The sequence below is a fragment of the Lepus europaeus genome, chromosome 16 (assembly GCF_033115175.1).
Source record: "Lepus europaeus isolate LE1 chromosome 16, mLepTim1.pri, whole genome shotgun sequence".
NCBI classification, from domain to species: domain Eukaryota; kingdom Metazoa; phylum Chordata; class Mammalia; order Lagomorpha; family Leporidae; genus Lepus; species Lepus europaeus.
The window spans coordinates 5,927,778-5,948,444 of record NC_084842.1 but is presented as its reverse complement, the minus strand read 5'-3'; the positions used below and the strand labels follow the sequence as shown (position 1 = coordinate 5,948,444).

The 20,667-nt window shown below is 50.8% G+C and overlaps 1 protein-coding gene across 1 annotated transcript; it reads left to right on the top strand.

Moving 5' to 3' along the window:
- Positions 1–374: 374 nt before the first annotated feature.
- On the top strand, positions 375–19,745 carry PLPBP (pyridoxal phosphate binding protein). The gene is made up of 8 exons (XM_062213233.1): positions 375–518; positions 2,411–2,518; positions 2,596–2,631; positions 3,460–3,535; positions 13,990–14,124; positions 17,201–17,343; positions 17,672–17,770; positions 18,595–19,745. The coding sequence occupies exons 1-8, from the start codon at positions 420–422 to the stop codon at positions 18,691–18,693; spliced, it is 795 nt and encodes a 264-aa protein (XP_062069217.1). The 5' UTR covers positions 375–419; the 3' UTR covers positions 18,694–19,745.
- Positions 19,746–20,667: the final 922 nt, after the last annotated feature.

Sequence of the window (20,667 nt, the reverse complement as noted above, 5' to 3'; positions counted from 1 at the left end):
CGCCTGACCCTGGAAACCCTCAGTGCACAGCTCTTCAAAGCCAAGACAGCAAACCTGGCTAAGGTATTGCGAAACGCACAGGACAAGCTACATATTTAGCCTCAGCAGTCTCTTGGGGCAGACGGCGGAGGTGTCCGGCGAGAGAAGCCCGCGGTGCCAGCGGCCCCCGGCCACGCGCTAGGATGCCCGTGAAGCCGCGATACCCCCGGCGGCCAGGCCCGGGCGCGACCTCCCCAAGATGGCCGCCACCAGGGGGCGGGGCGCCCGCGTGCCCGCCCCCGCGCTGCCAGGGTTTCGATTGGGTGAGGCGCCTCGGCTGCTAACACTGATTGGCCCACACGCGCGTGAGTGGGCGGGACCGGAAGGTGGTCTCAGCCCCGGGGGTTCCCGGGTTTGGGGCTCGGTGTCTGTCTCAGGGGATGTGGAGAGCGGGCAGCATGTCGGCAGAACTGGGAGTCGGGTTCGCACTGCGGGCGGTGAACGAGCGCGTGCAGCAGGCGGTGGCGCGGCGGCCGCCGGTGAGGAGCGGGACCGCGTAGGGGGACAGTGGGCGGTCGCTCTGGGGAGGGGGACACCTGCGTGGGAATAGGTCGTCACGGTGACGCAGAAGGGTCTCCCGGAGGGGCGGGGCCGGCCGGAGAGGGGTGGGGGCGGCGCGGGGTGCGGGGCCCCGGTCGGCCCGGGGACTGGCGCAGTGTCAGGGTTTTCTGAAGGCTGCCTGAGTCGGGGCGCTGTGTACCTGGTCGCCACGTAGGGGCCGCCGGCCTGCGGCCACGGGCTGCCCGGAAAACGTCAGATGGGGAGCACCCAGGGGACACCAGGACGGCCCTGGTCGTGGCTCGGCCACCGTCCACCTGGAGGCCGAGCTGGGTGGGCTCCGCGGCTGCACTTGGCGCACCGTGTATGTCTTGTGTCCCCCTGGACTTCCACCAGACCGAGAGTCAGTCGGTGCCCGCCTCCACGCAGGCAGGTGTCAGCCGAGTGGTGTGGAATGAGGCCGACCTGAACAGAGACGTCAGAGGTTTCTCTGAGCAAGCCTTTGGGGTCCCAGAACTCCGAACGCTGGCCAGAAGACGGAAGACCCGCTGCTACCTTGCACAAGTCGGTTACCCACTGCGGCCCGCAGTGTTCTCGTCTCTACAATGGGATGAGCTCTGAAAAAGTTCAGAGCACCCTTCCGGCATTAATATTGTGTCACTTTCAGTGATTCTTGGAGAAAAATGTAGGTATCCCCCGCTCTGGGAGGCTCTCCCAGGGGAGCCCTAGGGCAGGTAGGCCACCTGTTCCACACTTCTCCCTGGAAAGCGTCCACTCACCAGCATAATTCTGGGAGAGACCCGTGGGGCAGCCCGTCAGAATTAGGGAGGGGAGACGTTTTACTGATCACCTGACTCCCTCACTTGAGAATCCCGGGATCAGGGAGAATTCCAGTGCAGGCGGGAGGTAAATGCATCTCTTCTGTGACTGCCGCTGTGTGCATTGGGCTGCAGGACGATGCAGAAAACTTGCTGTTTATGGAATCGTGTGGGAGGAGATTGGGTCTAAGCCTGTGTCTCATCTCCCTTTGTCATCTAGTTCCTGATTCATAGATGGAACAACCAATCACGTCATTACCCTAAGCAGGCCACTTTGAGAGGAAATGGAGGCGATTTACGGGTAGTGACAGTAGGACCAGAGTGAGTCAGAGAAGGCTACCTTCCCTCAATGACTCTCAGTCCTCCAACGTTGCTATGCATGAGACTCATTGGAAGACCCCAGCCCCATTTGCGATGGGACCACCCAGGTGACACTGATCTGCTTGCACTAAGAACATACTTTAAGGAAATGCTGCCCTAGATTTGCCAGGTTTCCTGAGAAAGAAGTCTTCCTCAAGTTAAGGGAGCTACATATTAGATTGAGGCACCATGCAGAGAAAAGATTTGTTTTTCCAGATTTATTTATTTATTTGAAAGAGTTACAGGGAAAGAGGGAGAGACCCAGAGAGAGATCTGCCATTCACTGGCTCACTCCCCAGATGGTCACAACAGCCCAGGCTGGGCCAGACGGAAGCCAGGAGCTTCATCCAGATCTCCTACTTGGGTGGCAGGGGCCCAAGCACTTGGGCCTTCTTTAGCTGCTTTTCCCAGGCCATTAGCAGGAGCTGCATCGGAAGTGGAGCCTCCGGCACAGGAACCAATGCCCATATGGGGTGCCAGCATCGAAGGTGGTTTTACACCCTGCGCCACAACACTGGCCCCTAGAAAAGCCGTTTGATCATCATTTATCTGATACTGGTATCCCAGCAGTATAGGAAAAATAGATCTTACCAAGGGCTTGCCAAGTTGAGATCTATTCCACAGGATGTTCCCTACAGAACTTAATTGGGATGCGATTCCCAAACACTGGCTCATGTGGCTTTCCCTCTTGGCAGAATCTCCCAGCCATCCAGCCCCGGCTTGTGGCCGTCAGCAAAACCAAACCTGCAGACATGGTGATCGAAGCCTACAGCCACGGACAGCGCAACTTCGGGGAGAACTATGTAAGAGCCTTTTCCAAAGCGCCTTGAGAAAAGTCACGGTCGCCAGGCTTCTGACTTGTTCTCCCTTTACCCTTTAGGTTCAGGAGCTGCTAGACAAAGCATCAAATCCGAAAGTAAGTGGGCACATGAATTCTCCAGTTTCTATCTAAACCTTGGCTCTTGAGTTGAAAATTTTAGATCTGTGTTGGTGATTGAGTTTTAGAGAAAGAGATTGTGGACTTGGGGGGAGAAGGGTCTCCTTTCACCTCAAACGCCAAATAATTCAAATAATTGTTGCCTGGGTGTTGTTTATTCAGTAGTTTTCTTTATATGTCTGCTCAGAAATGGTGACTCCAGGAGCTTTGCCGTAATCTTGGATCCATTTGCATTTAGAAAGCCTTTTTTTTTTTTCTGACAGGCAGAGTTAGAGAGAGAGAGAGAAAGGTTTTCCTTTCCGTTGGTTAACCCTCCAATGGCCGCTGCAGCCGGCGCACTGCGCTGATCCGAAGCCAGGAGCCAGATGCTTCTCCTGGTCTCCCATGCAGGTTGCAGGGCCCAAGCACTTGGGCCATCCTCCACTGCACTCCCGGGCCATGGCAGAGAGCTGGACTGGAAGAGGAGCAACCAGGACTAGAACCCGGGGTGCCGGTGCCACAGGCGGAGGATTAGCCAAGTGAGCCCCAGCACCAGCCAATTAGAAAGCGTTAATCAGTCCATTCTTAGTGAGAAGTATCTGGAAGATGCAGAGTGGCTGGGAACAAAGAAGGGAAATAGGACAGAAGCCTCCAATTCTCTGCACATCCTTTACCTAATCGGGAGGCTGGCTGGACCTGGTGATGGCAGTTTATTACACTTCAGGAACAAAGTGTGCACATGACACGTCACAGGGAGGGTGCTGGGTGTTTGAGCCAGCAAGGCCTCCGTGCAATCTGCATCCAACATGGTTGCCTTTTCCTCTGCAGGTTCTGTCTTCATGTCCTGATATCAAATGGCACTTCATTGGCCACCTACAGAAGCAAAATGTCAACAAGTTGATGGGTAAGACAAAACTCTAAATACAAAGAAAAATCGCTCCTTTGCTGCATAGCTTACACTGCCTTCTCTAGAGGAGAGCTTGGCTTTTAGAGCGTAGCCAGTCCTCCATTGTGTGTTTCAGAGTTTCTTTTAGGAAACATCCTAGCTCTTAGTATAAGGAGAAAGCATCAACAGAATGAATTCACGATTGGCTGGGTCATATATACTTGGAAACCTCACCGTCCTTTTGTTTAGTAGTATTCAATGGTTTTAGATAAATTATTGAGAATTATAGCCCATATGTGTGTGTGTGTGTGCGCGCGCGCGTGCGTGTTTTAAACTTTTATTTAATAAATATAAATTTTGAAAGTACAACTTTTGGATTATAGCGGTTTTTCCCCCCATAACCACCCTCCCACCTGCAAACCATCCCATCTCCTACTCCCTCTCCCATCCCATTCTTCATTAAGTTTCATTTCTAATTATCTTTATATACAGAAGATCAACTTAGTATATACCAAGCAAAGATTTCAACAGTTTGCACCCACACAGATATACAAAGTATAAAGTACTGTTTGAGTAGTTTTACCATTAATTCGCATAGTACAACACATTGAGGACAGAGGTCCTACATGGGAAGTAAGTACACAGTGACTTACGTTGTTGATTTAACAACTGACACTCTTATTTATGATGTCAGTAATCACCCGAGGCTCTTGTCATGAGCTGCCAAGGCTACGGAAGCCTCTTGAATTCACAAACTCCAACCTTATTTAGACAAAGCCATAATCAAAGTGGAAGTTCTCCTCCCTTCAGAGAAAGGTACCTTCTTTTTTGATGGCCTGTTCTTTCCTCTGGGATCTCACTCACAGAGATCTTTCATTTAGGTCATTTTTTTGCCTCAGTGTCTTGGCTCTCCATGCCTGAAAAACTCTCATGGGCTTTTTAGCCAGATCTGAATGCCTTAAGGGCTGATTCTGAGGCCAGAGTGCTGTTTAGGACATCTGCCATTCTATGAGTCTGCTGTGTATCCTGCTTCCCATGTTGGATCATTCTCTCCTTTTTAATTCAATTATTATTAGCAGACACTTGTCTTGTTTATATGATCCCTTTGTCACTTAATCCTATCTTTATGATCAATTATGAACTTAAACTGATCACTTTAACTAGTAAGATGGCATTGGTACATGCCATCTTAATGGGATTTGGAATCCATGGCGTGTGTGTGGTTTTTTTACTAACAAAGAGGACATTGTTGTCCTTTTCCCCATAAATAAAAGGTTACAAAAAATTAAATGCAATAATAAAAGAAAGCATAGTTAAATAAAATTAATAAGTAACTACAGAAAGACTTAACCACGGGCTGGCGCCGCGGCTCACTAGGCTAATCATCCGCCTTGCAGCGCTGGCACACCAGGTTCTAGTCCCGGTCAGGGCACCGGATTCTGTCCCGGTTGCCCCTCTTCCAGGCCAGCTCTCTGCTGTAGCCCGGGAGTGCAGTAGAGGATGGCCCAAGTGCTTGGGCCCTGCTCCCCACTCCTCCCCCACGGGAGACCAGGAGAAGCACCTGGCTCCTGCCATTGGATCAGCGTGGTGTGCCGGCCGCAGCGCGCCAACCGCAGCGGCCATTGGAGGGTGAACCAACGGCAAAAGGAAGACCTTTCTCTCTGTCTCTCTCTCTCACTGTCCACTTTGCCTGTCAAAAAAAATTTTTTTAAATAAATAAATAATTAATTTTTAAAAAAAAAAGACTTAACCACATGACACTAACAGGGGAGAGCTTATTTATCTCAAGGTATCAAAAGCTGAGTAACCTGTATTTTTTTTTAAAGATTTATTTATTTATTTATTTATTTATTTATTTATTTGAAAGGCAGAGTTAGAGAGAGGCAGAGGCAGGGAGAGAGAGAGAGGTCTTCCATCCGCTGGTTCACTCCCTAGATGGCCACAATAGCTGGAGCTGGACAAATCCAAAGCCAGGAGCCTGGAGCTTCTTCCAGGTCTCCCACGTGGATGCAGGGGCCCAAGGACCTGGGCCATCTTCTACTGCTTTCCCAAGTCCATAGCAGAGAGCTGGATCGGAAGTGGAACAGCCAGGACTTGAACCGGTGCCCATACAGGATGACAGCACTGCAGGCAGCAGTTTTACCCACTATGCCATAGTGCCGACTCCTACCTTTTTTTTTTTTTTTTTGACAGGCAGAGTGGACAGTGAGAGAGAGACAGAGAGAAAGGTCTTCCTTTGCCGTTGGTTCACCCTCCAATGGCCGCCGCGGCCGGTGCGCTGCGGCCCGCGCACCGCACTGATCCAAAGGCAGGAGCCAGGTGCTTCTCCTGGTCTCCCATGGGGTGCAGGGCCCAAGCACTTGGGCCATCCTCCACTGCACTCGCGGGCCACAGCAGAGAGCTGGCCTGGAAGAGGGGCAACCGGGACAGAATCTGGCGCCCCAACCGGGACTAGAACCCAGTGTGCTGGCGCCGCAAGGCGGAGGATTAGCCTGTTGAGCCACGGCGCCAACCTCCTACATACACCTTTGAAACCATCTTAGCATAATCATAGTAATGAACATGCCCATCTCCCAGAAGTTTCTTCCTACTACTTGGTAATCCCTCCTTCCTGCTGCTCCCCACTCCTCTTCCTCTCATTTGCTTCCCAATTGGCTACAATAGCCAGGTCTGGGCCAAGCCAAAGCTGGGAGCCTGGAATTTCATCCAGGTCTCCCACAAGGGTGACAAGGGCCCAGGACACATTAGGAGGAAGCTGGAGGATATGTGTGTGGGTGATATGCAAATACCACACCACTTTATTTAAGGGACTTGAACATCTACAATTTTGGTATCCACTGGGGTCCTGGAGCAGTCCCCTACAGATAACCAAGGGACCAGTGTGCATCACAAGTTGTTTGTCCGTTCACTTCTTGATGAACATTCATTCAGTTTTCATCAGAATTTTGGCTGTTAGGAATAAGTTTCTATGGCGGGTTGTGCCTAAGGTGATCAGTGTATGGGCATAGATTTCCTTCCCTCTTAGAATAAATACCCAGAAGTACAATGACTGAATCATAACATATGTTTAGCTTTTTTCAGAATTGTAGTGAAATTCACATAACATAACTTTGTCATCGTAACCACTTTAAGGTGCACGGTTCAGTGACATTAGGTATGTTCACACTGTTGTGTAGTCTTCCCCACCATCCGTGCACAGCACTCTCTCTAGCTTGCAAAATTGATAATCTGTCCGCCCGGTTAGTGTGTCTTCCAGCGTGACTGGGCCACTTTACGCTCCCGCTGGCGGTGTTCAGGTGCTCCAGATCTTTGCTAACACTTAGTACGATCAGTCTTTTCCCGTTTTAGCCGCTCTGACCGGTGTACGGGAGTGGGCTTGCATTTCCCCAAAGGCTAAAAACCCTCAGCATCTTTTCACGTTTGCCTTCTCTGTGTCTCCTGGACGAGGTGTCTGGAAGTCTTCTGCCTGTTTCCTGCACGGATTGTTGGCCCTGCAGATAGTCTGGATGGGAGTCCTGTGTCAGACACGTGCTTCTCAGAGATCTCCCTCCCCCAGCCTGTGGCTGTCTTTTCAGTGTCTTTTTTTTTTTTTTTTTTTTTTTTACATTTTTTTTTTGACAGGTAGAGTGGACAGTGAGAGAGAGAGAGAGACAGAGAGAAAGGTCTTCCTTTGTCGTTGGTTCACCCTCCAATGGCCGCCACAGCCGGCGCACCGCGCTGATCCGAAGGCAGAAGCCAGGTGCTTCTCCTGGTCTCCCATGGGGTGCAGGGCCCAAGCACTTGGGCCATCCTCCACTGCACTCCTGGGCCACAGCAGAGAGCTGGCCTGGAAGAGGGGCAACCGGGACAGAATCCAGCACCCCGACCCGGACTAGAACCCGGTGTGTTGGCGCCACAAGGCGGAGTATTAGCCTATTGAGCCGTGGCGCAGGCCTCAGTGTCTTTTTGAACAGCAGGGATGTTTAATTTGATGACATCCAGCTTATCAGGTTGTTAATGGGAAGAATACACTTCTTGTTTTTCTTTTCTGAAGTTCTTTTACTGACTCTGGGTCCTGTGCTTTTCCATGTGAACCAGTTTGTTAATCTCTACAAAGAAACAAAAAACCTGCTGGATTGTGTTGAATCTGTCAGCCAATTTGGTGAACATTTTGACATTAAAATTACTGAACTTCAGGGCCGGTGTGGGGGCACAGCAGGTTAGGCCACGCCTTGCAGTGCCGGCATCCCATGTGAGTGCCAGTTTGAGGCCCAGCTGCTCTTATCAAATAATGATGTGCAAATATTTTCTCCCATTCTACTAGTTGTCTTTGCTTTTTTATGATTGTTTTGTGAGGCGGACAAACACAGATGGACAGAAAGGAGAGAGCGCCTGTCCGCTGCAGGTGTCCCAAATATTGCCTTAACTGCCGAGCCAAATGCCTGCCCCAGCTTCCTTCTTTCCCGTGTGAATTTCCCACTGGATCCTCTTGCCCTCTCACCTTCCTCTTGGACAGATGTAGTTCACGGTGGAAATCCAGTTTGACGGAGCTTTTCCCTCAGGACTGTAAAGGTGTTGCTCCACTATCTTCTCACTTGCCTTGTTTCCTGTGAAAACCCCCTGTCTTCCTGTGTTCTCTGTGTAACGGGCTTTTCCCTCTGATTTTAAGGTGTTCTCGTTACCAACTTGAAGTTTGATTGTGATGAACCGTAATGTAATCTTCACATTTGTCATGCTTGGCATTCATCGAGCTGCTTGTATCTGCAGGTGCGTGGGTTGACAGGTGTCCTGGGACCATTGTTTCTTGCGCACGCACACACACATACACACACACACCATCTTCTCTTCTCAGGGGACTGCAGTGACCTGTTAAGCTGCTGGAGGCGTCACCACAATTTACTGATACAGTTTTCATTTTTATAATTTCTTTGTGTTTCATTTTCAATGATTTCTTACTCTTTTTTTTTTTTTTAAGATTTTGTTTATTTATTTAATAGGCAGAGTTACAGAGAGAGAAAGGGAGAGACAGAGAAAGAGGTCTTCCATTCCCTGGTTCACTCCCCAAATGGCCACCACAACCAGAGCTGTGCCAATCCGAAGCCAGGAGCTAGAAGCTTCTTCCGGGTCTCCCACGTGGGTGCAGGGTCCCAAGGACTCGGGCCATCTTCTACCGCTTTTCCAGGTTATTAGCAACAGCTGGATCAGAAGACAAGCAGCCAGAACATGAACTGACATCCATATGGGATGGCAGCGCCACAGGTGGAGGCTTAGCCAACTAGCCACAGCACTGGCTCCTTTTTTGAATAATTTCTTCAAGGCAACCAATCCTCTCTTTGGTCTTAATTTATCATTAATCCTGTCTCATGCATTGTATTTTTCACACCAGAAGTTTAATTTGCTTGTTTTGTTGTTGTTGTTGTTATCGTCCATGTCCAAATGTATATGGAGCATAGTTATGACTTCTAATGTCCCTCTCCACTAATTGTGCTATGCGGTCTGTTCTGGGTTGGATCCAGTGGGTTGGTTTAACTGCTCTTTATGTGTGGCTCTCCCGCTTCTCTGCATGCTAGGGATTTTGTTTGGGTAGCTAGACGTTGTGAATGCCGCCTGGTCCAGTGCTAGCTGCTCTTGTATTCCTGTGATATTCTGGAACACAGTTCAGTTACCTGGGGCACTTTGAGCCTTTTAAGGCTAGGTGGTGTGACAGAGCAGAGCTCAGTCTAGGATTAACTGTTCCCAGCACTAAGGCAAACCCTCAGGGTGGCGCCCCTGAGGCTAATGTCCTCCAGTCTGGCTGGGGGGCCTTCAGGAGCCCTTTCCCGGGCTCTGGGCCCTGATCAGCACCCATCTGAGTTCCCCAAGGAGCCCTTTCAGCTCAGTGCGGCGCTCTCTGCAGCTCTCTCCTCTCGCACATTCCCTCCCGTGACCTCAGACTCTCAGCTCCGTCCCCTCGACTCTGCCTGCGTTCCCCTTCTGTGCCTCACGTTCTAGAACCTCCCTGGGGTAGGCCCAGGCAATTGCCCAGGGGCACCTTGTTTATTTCTCATCACTCAGGAATCCTTTCATTAAATGAGACTTGTAAACCATTGTCTGTTATTTGTTGTCCATTGGGCCCAGATCAGAGGGTAAACCTGGTCTGTGAACAGGAGTCTGTTATTTTAACAGATTTCATATTGGGCATGATGGGAGTGGGGAGCCCATTAGTAGTTAAATGCAGGGCAGGCAGATGTTTGAGAAAATAATTAAATTAGATTCCCTTCCTCACAGTATGAATTGCAATTGGATTAAAGAATCTTAACTTGAAAATCAAAACTGTGAAACTAGGTACTGGCACTGTGGCATAGTAGGTTAGACCTCAGCCTGCAGCATCCCATGTGGGCGTCAGTTCATGTCCTGGCTGCTTCTCTTCCAATCCAGCTCTCTGCTGTGGCCTGGGAAAGCAGTGGAAGATGGCCCAAGTCCTTGGGCCCCTGCACCCACGTGGGAGACCAAGAAGAAGCTCCTGGCTCCTGGCTTCGGATCGGCATAGCTCCAGCCATTGCTGCCATCTGGGGAGTGAACCAGCAGATGGAAGACCTCTCTCTGTCTCTCCCTCTCTCTGTAACTCTGTGTTTGAAATAAATAAAATAAGTATTAAAAAAAAAAAAAAGATGACCCAAATGGTTGGGCTCCCGCACCCACGTGGGAGACCCAGAAAAAGCTCCTGGCTCCTGGCTTCGGGTCCGCTGAGCCCTGGCTGTTGTGGCCATTTGGGGAGTGAACCAGCAGATGGAAGACCTTTCTGTCTCCCCCTCTGTGTCTGTAATTCTACCTCTCAAATAAATAACTAAATTTAAAAAAAAAAAAAAAAAAGCTATAAAACTATTAGAACAAAATATAGGAAAATGTTTTTGTTTTCTTGAGCTCAGAGAAAGGTCTTTCTAAGGAAGATATAAAACAATTTAAAAGAAACATCCAGCAGATGTGGTTACACCAAACTTGCTTTCTATATGTCAAAGCAAAGGAAAAGCACAAACAGGAAGAAAAATAACATTTTTTTAGGGGTTTATTTTATTTGTTAAAAGGCAGAGTTACAGAGAGACAGAGGCAGAAAGAGAGACAGAGGTCTTCCATCCGCTGGTTCACTCCCCAAGTGGCCACAACAGCCGGAGCTAGGCCAATTTGAAGCCAGGAGCTTCTTCCAGGTCTCCCATGTGGGTGCACAGGCCCGAGGGCTTGGGCCATCCTCTTCTGCTGTTTTCCCAGGCCATAGCTGAGAGCTGGATCGGAAGTGGAGCAGCCAAGACTCAAACTGGTGGCCACGTGGGATGCCGGCACTGCAGACGGAGGCTTTACTCGCTTTGCCACAGCGTCGGCCCAAAAAATAACATTTTTAAAGGGGAAAAGAGGTTATGTCCAGAATGTATCAATTACAAGTCTTTTTAATTTTTGTTTTTAAAAAGGCAAAAACTACAAATAGACTTTTTACAAGGGAAAAATATTACAGAAGACCGGTAATTCAATGAAAAAGGTGTATCACCAATTGGGGAAATATAAAATACTAAATTATCCTTTTCTCTCTCTCTCTCTTTTAAAAAAGATTTATTTGTTTATTTTAAAGAGTTACACAGAGAGAAGGAAAAGCAGAGAGAGGTCTTCCATCCGATGGTTCACTGCCCCCAATTGACCTCAATAACTAGAGCTGCACCAATCCGAAGCCAGGAGCCAGGAGCCTCCTCTGGGTCTTCCCCTGTGGGTGCAGGGGCCCAAGGACCTCTGCCATCTTCCACTGCTTTCCCAGGCCACAGCAGAGAGATGGATTGGAAGAGGAGCAGCCGGGTCTCGAACCAGTGCCCATATAGGATGCCAGCACTTCAGGCAGCGGCTTTACCCACTACACCACAGCTCTGGCCCCCTAAGTTATACTTTTCACCAACCAAATTTGTTAGGAAAAAATAGAAGACTATTAACTTTTTTAAAAAAAAATTTATTTGAAAGAGTTACACAGAGGATTCAGAGAGAGAGAGAGAGATCTTCCATCTGCTGGTTCACTTCCCAGATGGCCACAACAGCTGGGGCTGGGCCAGGCCAAAGCCAGGAGCCTAAAACTCCATCTGGGTCTCACATGTGGGTGTCAGGGTCCTAAGCACTTGGGCCATCTTCTGCTGCTTTTCCCAGACCATTCACAGGGAGCTGGATCACAAGTGGAGCAGCTGGGACTCGATCCAGTGGGATCCCGTGTGGGATGCCAGTGTCATAAGCAGCGACTTTACCCACTACAACAACTTAGACCAATAATGAGCACTCTCTTGTCAGGAAAATTCTAAAATTATAGGGCCTTTTAAAAGACAAATGGGTAACATCTAACCCAATTTAAATTCTTCTTCCTCCTTGACTAGTAATTTCAGTTTAGGACTCATACAGCCTATAGATATACTTATGCATGTGAACGGAGTTGTGTCAGGTTTGTCCTTGGAGTAAAAATAAATAAATAAAAAATCTACTACCCATTAACAAGAGGAATGGTCAAATAAGTTGCAATCCGCTGTTTCTGAGGAATGCTGAGAGTTTTTTTTTTTAAGGCTGAAGTTTTAAAATATCAGTGGATTTATGGTGCTAATATATAAACATCTCAAAGATGCATTGCTGACTGGAACCTAGTAACCCATAAAACATTTACTGTGATCAATTTGTGTTGTTCAGAGCACAGAAGAATAACCAAACAGTATACGTGTGTGTGTGTATACATGTGTGTATGTATGTGTGTGTGTGCTAACATAGATGAGGAATTCTCACCCCCAAAGTGACAGTGGTTTCCTCTGGGGGGGTGGACTTTGACTTTCTACTGCATGCACTTCTACATTGCACAATTTTTTTTCGTCGTACACGATTACCCTTTTTTAAACTTGTAGTGTTTTAAGTAGGCTGAGCTCAAAGTCAGTATTAAGAATTTGTAGGGGCCAGCACTGTGGTGTAGCAGGTAAAGCTGCATCCCATATGGATGCCGGTTTGAATCCTAGCCACTCTGCTTCTAGTCCAGCTCCCTGCTCATGTGCCTGGGAAAGCAGTGGAGGATGGCCCAAATGCTTGGCCCCTGCACCCACATGGAACATCCAGAAGAAGCTCTAGGCTACTGGCTTCAGTCTGGCCCAGCCCTGGCTATTACAGCCATTTGGGGAGTGAGCCAGCGAATGAAAGATCTTTCTCTTTCTCTTTCTCTTTCTCTTTCTCTTTCTCTTTCTCTCTCTCTCTAACTCTTTCAAATAAATAAAATCTTTTTAAAAAAGAATTTTTACTCAGGCATGCGTTTGGCACGTCTGTGAAGATGCCGCTTGGGAGGCCAGCATCCCATATCAGAGACCCTGGTTCTTGTCCCAGCTCCACTTCCAATTCCAGCTTCCTGCTGAAGTGCCCCTGAGGTGCAGCACATGATGGCTCAGGTACTTGGGTCCCTGCCACCCACGTGGGAGGTCTGGATTGAATTTGCGTCTCTTGGCTTTGGCCTGGCCCAACTCCAGCCATTGTGGGCATCCAGGCAGTGAGCCAACAGATAGATGTCTCTCTTTCTCTCTGACTTTCCAATAAAAAATGCATTAAAAAAAGAATATATAGACATTTTGACTGAGTTCAAAGCACAACTCTAGTTTTTGTTTACTTTGTAAACTTGAATAAACTTTTGCCTTCTGCATCTCAGTTTGCCTTTCTGGAAAATGGAGGTACTAATAGTGTCCCAGGAGCTATGTGAGGCACATAGGAAGTGATGACATACTGCCTGGAGATTTCAGTGTTAATAAAAGTAAGCTGCTGAATGGCTTCTGCCGTGACGGTTGTCTTCTCCGAGGCAAGGCTGAGACTTCGTGTCACTTACATCTTTGAGAAAGAAGATGGCTTTGATGACTGGAGTCCGTCTTACTTAGGTCATTCTGATGTCCCTGTTTAATAAGGGCACCCTCATCCCAGAAAGTGAGTGTGTTCGTTTGCTCTTTCAACTTACTTATTTGAAAGGCAGAGTAACACACACACAGAGAGAGAGAGAGAGAGATCCTCTGTCTGCTGTATTACTCCCCGGATAGCTACATCAGGAGCCTGGAGCTCCATCTAGGTCGCCTACATGAGTGACGGGGCAAGCGCTTGGGCCATCTGCTGCTGCTTTCTCAGGCCATCAGCAGGGAGCTGGACAGGAAGCCGAGCAGCCAGCACTCGACCACAGGTCCTGGCGGCTCCCACCGTCACCTTGACCCGTGCCTATCGATCCCGTCAGGGCTGCTGGCAGGATTCTGTCGTCACCAGCTTCTTGAAGCGCATGGATACCTGTGCTGCGTGCTCGTCATGTGTCCTTTCCTTACGCGTCTTCGCAGTTCAGACGTGGGAGCTTAGGTCTGCTGAAACTGCCACGTTGCTTGATGGAACAGAGAGCGAGCCGTCCGTCTGTGTGGCGGGTCAAGGGTGTGTGGCGTGTCACTTGCCACAGCGGGGTGGATGGTGACCTCTGCCTGGACCCTTTCTCATCCCAGCTGTCCCCAACCTCGCCATGCTGGAGACGGTGGACTCTGTGAAGCTGGCAGACAAGGTGAACAGTTCCTGGCAGAAGAAGGGTTGTCCCGAACGGCTGAAGGTCATGGTCCAGATCAATACCAGCGGCGAAGAGAGTAAGTGACCAGGCCCGAACCCCGACTTTTCCCTCGGGACAGTGGTGGACCGCGCGTCTGCTGATCGAGGGGGTGGGGGCAAGTCACAGGCCTTTGCGGCAGCGCTGTCGTGTCTGGTCTAGATGACGCGGCAGCCAGTCTGCGTGTCCCTCTGTAATGCATCCTGGCGTGTCCTGTCTTTGCCAGGCAGGAAGAGTAGAGCTCAGAGGGGTGTGACTTTGCCCCAAGGTCACCATCACGCTTAAAGGGATTGCAGAGTTACCTGCGCACTGTTTCTCGGGTCTTAAAAAAATCACCTACCGTTAGATGGGGAGAGGACAAAGAAAAATCCCCGAAGCCTGTGTGCCCCTCCGGGGCCTGGCTCGTCACGTGACAGTGTCGGAGCTCTGGCTTGGAATCAGGCAGGCCTTGGTTTGAGCCCCACCACTCGCCAGCCTTGTAGCCCTGGGTCACTTCCCCACTTCCCTCTCCCTCCATTTCCTTGTCTGGCAGTGGTGTCGTCGTAGCACCTGCTTCAGAGGGTGTGAGGGTGGAATGTTCCTGGTTATTTCAGAAAAAAAAAAACAAAAAACAGTGTACAAGAACTGGCCCCCAAGGAGTTTTATAGACAAACGTGGCCCATCTGGCCTTTCTCAAGATACTAACATCGCCAGATTGCGGGGAGGGACATTCCAGGGTGCAGCCTGGCGGAGCAAGCCCAGCAGGTTATCCTAATGGCTCCATTTATCACGTGAGGTGTGGGTGCCTGCTGGGCAAGATGGCTGTGTTCTGTCCGGCTACACTGTCACTCTGTCACTCTGGGAAAGCCACTTACCGCCCAGTCTTTAGAATGGAGACAGTTAAGACTCCTTAACCTCATAGGGTTACTGTGTTAGGTGAAAAGCTCTTTAAGTCTTGGCACGCGTGCCTGTCACTTTAAGCAGTCAGTAGGTCTAACAGTTACCATGATAATATGCATCCACCCAGATTATAGCCGCATTTCATCAGCATAGGTAAACCTGAAATTGTCTCCAGTTCCAGGCTTTATTACATAATTTCCTTTAGTGAACTGTAATTTACCCTAATGAGGGATTGAAGTGAGTGTCCCTAACACCTCCGTGTCATAAGTCATAAGTTGGGGTGAAACAATGCCTACAACCCTTATAACTGCATGACAAATACAGTCGGCCCTCCACGTCTGCAGGGTCACCAACCAGGGACCAGAACATTTAGAAAACCAAACTGCCCCTGCACTGACCTTGCACAGACTGTTTCCTCTTGCCGTTATTCTCTAATTTATGCAGGGTAACAAACTGTTCACACAGCGTTGACCTTGTGTTAGGTACTGTAAGCAGTGTAGAGATGACTTGATGTACAGGGGTACTTCAGAAAAGTCACGCAAAATGGAATTAAAAGATAAGTTTATGTATTTTTTTGAAAATTCACTCAGGCATGGATTTCAAGAATTTTTTTAAGATCTATTTTTTTAAAGATTTATTTTATTTATTTGAAAGAGTTAACAGAGAGAGGTAGAGACAGAGAGAGAAGTCTTCCATCCGTTGATTCACTCCCCAAATGGCCACAACGGCCGGAGCTGCGCGAATCCAAAGCCAGGAGCCAGAAGCTGCTTCTGGGTCTCCCACGCAGCTTTAGGCCATCTTCTACTGCTTTCCCAGGCCATAGCAGAGAGCTGGATCAGAAGAGAAGCAGCCCGGACTAGAACCACCACCCATATGGGATTCCGGTGCCTCAGGCGGGAGATTAACCTACTGTGCCACAGCTCCTGCCCCTCAAGAATTTTTTTTTAAGATTTATTTATTTATTTGAAAGGCAGAGCTACAGAGAGGCAGAGAGAGAGAGAGAAAAGAGAGAAGTCTTCTATCCACTGCTTCACTCCCCAGACGTCCGCAACAGCCAGAGCTGCCCCAATCTGAAGCCAGGAGCTTCTTCCAGGTCTCCCACCAGGGTGCAGCGGCCCAAGGACTTGGGCAATCTTCTACTGCTTTCCCAGGCCATAGCAGAGAGCTGGATTGGAAGTAGAGAAGCTGGGATTCGAACTGGCGCCCATATGGGATCCTGGCACTGTAGGTGGCAGCTTTACCTGCTACGCCACAATGCCAGCCCCTCGAGAATTTTTTGCACCAAAATAAACTTCCTTTTCATTCCGTTTCCCACAAACATCTGGAGTGCCCCCATGCACAGGAGGATGTTTTCAGGTTTTGTGAAAGACTCCACCCCTTTATATGGGGATGCCTTGGCTTTGGCATGGGGACGGAGGTGGTTCTGGAACCATGCCAAGGGAGGGGCTGTAATCAATGACTGCGTATTCCTTGTGTGACTGTTAATTAGAAGTTCAATATACACTTTATTTTAAATTTTTTGCAATTCTGTTGATAAAAATGTAAAATATACCAGACTTAGAGAAATAATTCTCAGATTCAGGGAGAGAAGGAGAGACAGAGAGGTCTTCCATCCTCTGGTTCACTCCCCAGATGGCTTCAATGGCCAAGATTGAGCCCGGCCGAAGCCAGGAGCTTCATCCAGGTCTCCCACATAGGTGGCAGGGGTCCAAGAACGTGAACCACCTTCCATTGCTTTTCCCAGGCCATTAGCAGAGAGCTGGCCCAGAAGAGGAGCAGCTGGGACACAAACCGACGCCCATATGGGATGCCGGCGCTGCAGGTGGAGGCCTAGCCTACTGTGCCACAGTGCCAGCCCCACCTCCTCTGTTCTGAGGAAGGGATGAAAATGGAGCCTTCCTCTGGGTATTTAAGACATTTGGCTGTGCGGGGCGGGCTTTGTGGTGCCAGCAGGTTAAGCTGCGACCTGGGACACCTGCATCCTATATTGGAGCACCTGGGAGTCAGCCCCACTTTCCCACCAGTGTGCACCCTGGGAGGCAGCAGATGATGCTCCAAGTACTTGAGTCCCTGCCACCCACATGGGAGGCCCAGAGGAAGTCCTAGGCTCCTGGCTGTTGTGGACATTTGGGACGTGAACCAGCAGATGGAAGACCTCGCTCGCCCTCTGTGGCTCTCAAATGAATATTCTCCGTGAGACGTTTTGCCACACACGTCTTCCCGTTCTTTTCACAAAGGTAAGCACGGTCTTCGGCCTTCGGAGGCGGTAGCCGTGGTGGAACACATAAACGCCAAGTGCCCCAGCCTGGAGTTTGTGGGGCTGATGACCATCGGAAGCTTTGGACATGATCTGAGTCAAGGGCCAAACCCAGACTTCCAGGTAGGGGGCCGGCTGGGGCGGGGGGCGGTGCAGAGGCGACCCAGGGGTGGCCCGCCCGTCAGGCACCCCAGCACTCTGGAAAGGGAAGAGCGGCCTCCCGAACCCCACCGCCCTTCCCGACTCCAAGTGCGCCCGCCTCGCCTCAGCACAGACCAAGACGAGGCGCGTGCTCTCGTCCTCTCCGGGGAGAGTGGGGGGGTTGCCGGAAGCTCTCTCGCTTGCTTCTGGGCCTCGTGACAGGCCTTGAAATCAGGAAGCTCAGTCAGCTTTTCCCAGGGTGTTCAGAGCGGTGCCTTGCAGGCTGGGGTCACGCGTGTCTGTCTGCCAGGTGCTGCTGTCCCTGCGGGAGGAGCTGTGTGACAAGCTGAACGTCCCTGCCGCCCAGGTAGAGCTGAGCATGGGCATGTCCACGGACTTCCAGCACGCGGTGAGTGCCCCCCCAGGGCCTGCTCCGAAAGCCGAAGCAAGAGCAGACCCTTTGGGGACCCGTATTGTGGCGCAGCCAGTTAAGCCACCGCCTGTAGCACCGGCTGCTCCTCTTTCAGTCTAGCTCCCTGCTATAGCCTGGGAAAGCAGTAGGAGATGGCCCAAGTGCTTGGGCCCCTGCATCCATGTGGGAGACCCGGAAAAAGCTCCTGGCTCCTGGCTTCGGGCTGCCCCAGCTCTAGGCTGTTGGTGGCATTTGGGAGTGAACCATCAGATGAACTCTGCCTTTCAAATAAATAAATCAGTCTTTAAAAACCAAACAAAGAGCAGGCGTTTGTTGGAGGAGCCCTGAGAGACCTCTGCATGGAGCGCCAGCCACAGCGCCTCCCTCAGCTGCTCCCCACCCCGCCCCCTCCTTTCTTGAGGTGAAATGTATAGAAATTGTAGCCTGACGCCTCGATTGGATTCCCTAAGAGAAGTTGCATAAATCCAAATATAAGCTTGTATTCCTAGAAGACTGTGTAAATGAAGACAGGCTGAAAATACTTTGTGAGTAACCGGAAGTCAGCCCTGCGCTCAGATGCCACGGGAGGGAGTGTTGGGAAGGTGTGCGGGCCTTCCTCACTCCCCACTGTGTGTGTGGAGGTGCGCTGGCCCCGCCCCCACCTGGCTAAGTGCCAGTCCCACTCCCCCCATCACGATGCAGACCAAGGCCGACAGCTGCTCAGAGGTGGGGCGGCCCCAGCCAGAGCCACTGCCGCCGCGTTACTGCTACCGAGATGCCGTGTCTCCGTGTCTTCACCTCGCCCCTCTTCTTTCCCACAGATCGAGGTGGGATCCACGAATGTCCGCATAGGAAGCACCATCTTTGGAGAGCGGGATTACTCAAAGAAGGCCCCAGTGGAGGTGTCGCAGGAGCACTGAGCCCAGGCCACGCGGACTGCCCTGTGGTGCTCCGGTGTTACAGCCTGCAGGGGCGCGCCCGCCGAGACGGGTGGTGACAGGGACCAGCGGCACTGGGTCTCTGACGCAGGAAGCTAGCTGCGTGCAGTAGCTTCCGATTGCACTTGAAAACTCCCGCCCTTCCCGACAGCGTGGAACTGAGTTCTGTACAGATTCCACCCCGGAGCACCAGCTGAGCTGCGAATGCCTTTTCCAGGTTAAAATGTGGTCCCTGATGCCTCTAACCGTGGAAGGCAGAGAGAGCCTCGTGTTTCATCCCACTTTAACAGGAAGTCGCTGTGATCACCAGCCTCCTTCAGCCCTCTGCTGCTGGGGGCCGAGGTGCGGCCCGCCCCCACCCCTCCCCCACCCCGTTCTCCAGCCAGTAGATGCCTGAAGGCTGTGTCCACTCGGCAGAGGCTGTGCAGCACGAGCTAGGACCTTGGCTGATGAGAGTCTGGGTCGCTAGCCGTGCTGTGGTAATGACCCTTACGCGACACAGGCGACGCAGATAGGATTTGAGCCCAAGGAGCCAGGACGGAGGGCTTTCCTCTGGGGAGAATGAGCAAAAGGCTTTCTCGTCGCCCATGACCCTCTCTAAAGTGCTTAGCGCGGGCCAGGCGGCCCCATCACTCCTGAGAAATGAGCGATGCTCTCGCAGCCGCCTCGGCACGTGGTGTGCACAAGCCCCGGCCGGCCCCTTCCTCGGCTCTGCCACAGCCCCCGCCGTTTATAAGCCAAACTCTTGCAGCTCCTCTTGGCAGCTGACAGAGTGGCAAGATCTTTAAAAACCAGAAAGCACAATTCTCTCGTCACAACAGATGGCTTCCCTGGGGCTTGTTCATCTACACGGCTTTCTCGCTTCCTTATTCCAGCTCCAGTCTTGAATTCTAGGAGGTAACTTTCAGAACGTGATGCTGCTGCTGAATGTAATTTTGTAAAACTTCAACCATGCTGATCCCTCTGTTGCCTCCATCAGAGCTATGCTGTAATATCTCAGAGTCAATTAAATAAAAATGTGAACTTGAATTATACCATCTGTGCCAATTACAAAGCAATTAAAAGATTTATTTTTTATGATCTGGTGTAGTGAGTGACTGTGAGAGGAGGGGGGCACTGGGGCCACCAAGGAGCAGCTGGGCCCAGTCCTTGGCCTCCGGCCAGCCTGGCCTTGGGAAGGGGCTTCCCTTGGGTGACAAGACGAAGCCACGCCCACACCGTGGACAAGAGAGGGCAAGAGAACAAGGTTTTGGCATTTGGAGAATTCGAGAAGTACAGGGTACACCTCCGATTGCCTCTAGATGGCACCAGTGTCCAGCCTGAAGCGCAAGCCTTGGTTCTGCTGTCCGCTCCACCCTGGAGGAAGGATGGATGGGGCAGACTCTTGCAGGACCACTAGGTGGCGGTAAACCATCAGGAGAGCTGAAAGGGTTTGCTCGGTGGTGGCTGGAGGTCAAGAACAACGAAGGGGGACCCAGGGGGATGCTGAATCAGATCCAGACAAGGGACAGAAATCAAAATGTTCAGGTGAGCCATGGCCGGCAGCACCTTTGGCAGTGAGAACCACACACGAGAGGCAGCAGGTTGGGCTTCTCCCAGCAGCATCTATGGCACATCTGGGTTACGGCAGCTGCCCTGACCAGGCCCACCCACATAGCCCAGGGCCCTCTCTGGGAGCCCTGTCACCAGCTTGGCCACCGTCCTGAAACCAGCCTCAGGTCTCCAGTGATCCCTCAAGGCTTTGACCGCTTGGGAAGTTCTTCACAGATTCCCTCCCCTTTCACAAAGCAACCTCTTACTGGTCAAGCTGACTCCCTCCTTGGGCCAGCGTTGTGGTGCAGCAGGTTAAGTCTCTGCTTGCGATGCCCCCCTCCCGGGATGGAGTTGCAGGTTCGAGTCCCAGCTGCTCCACTTCTGATCCAGCTCCCTGCTAATGTGCCTGGGAAGACAGTGGAA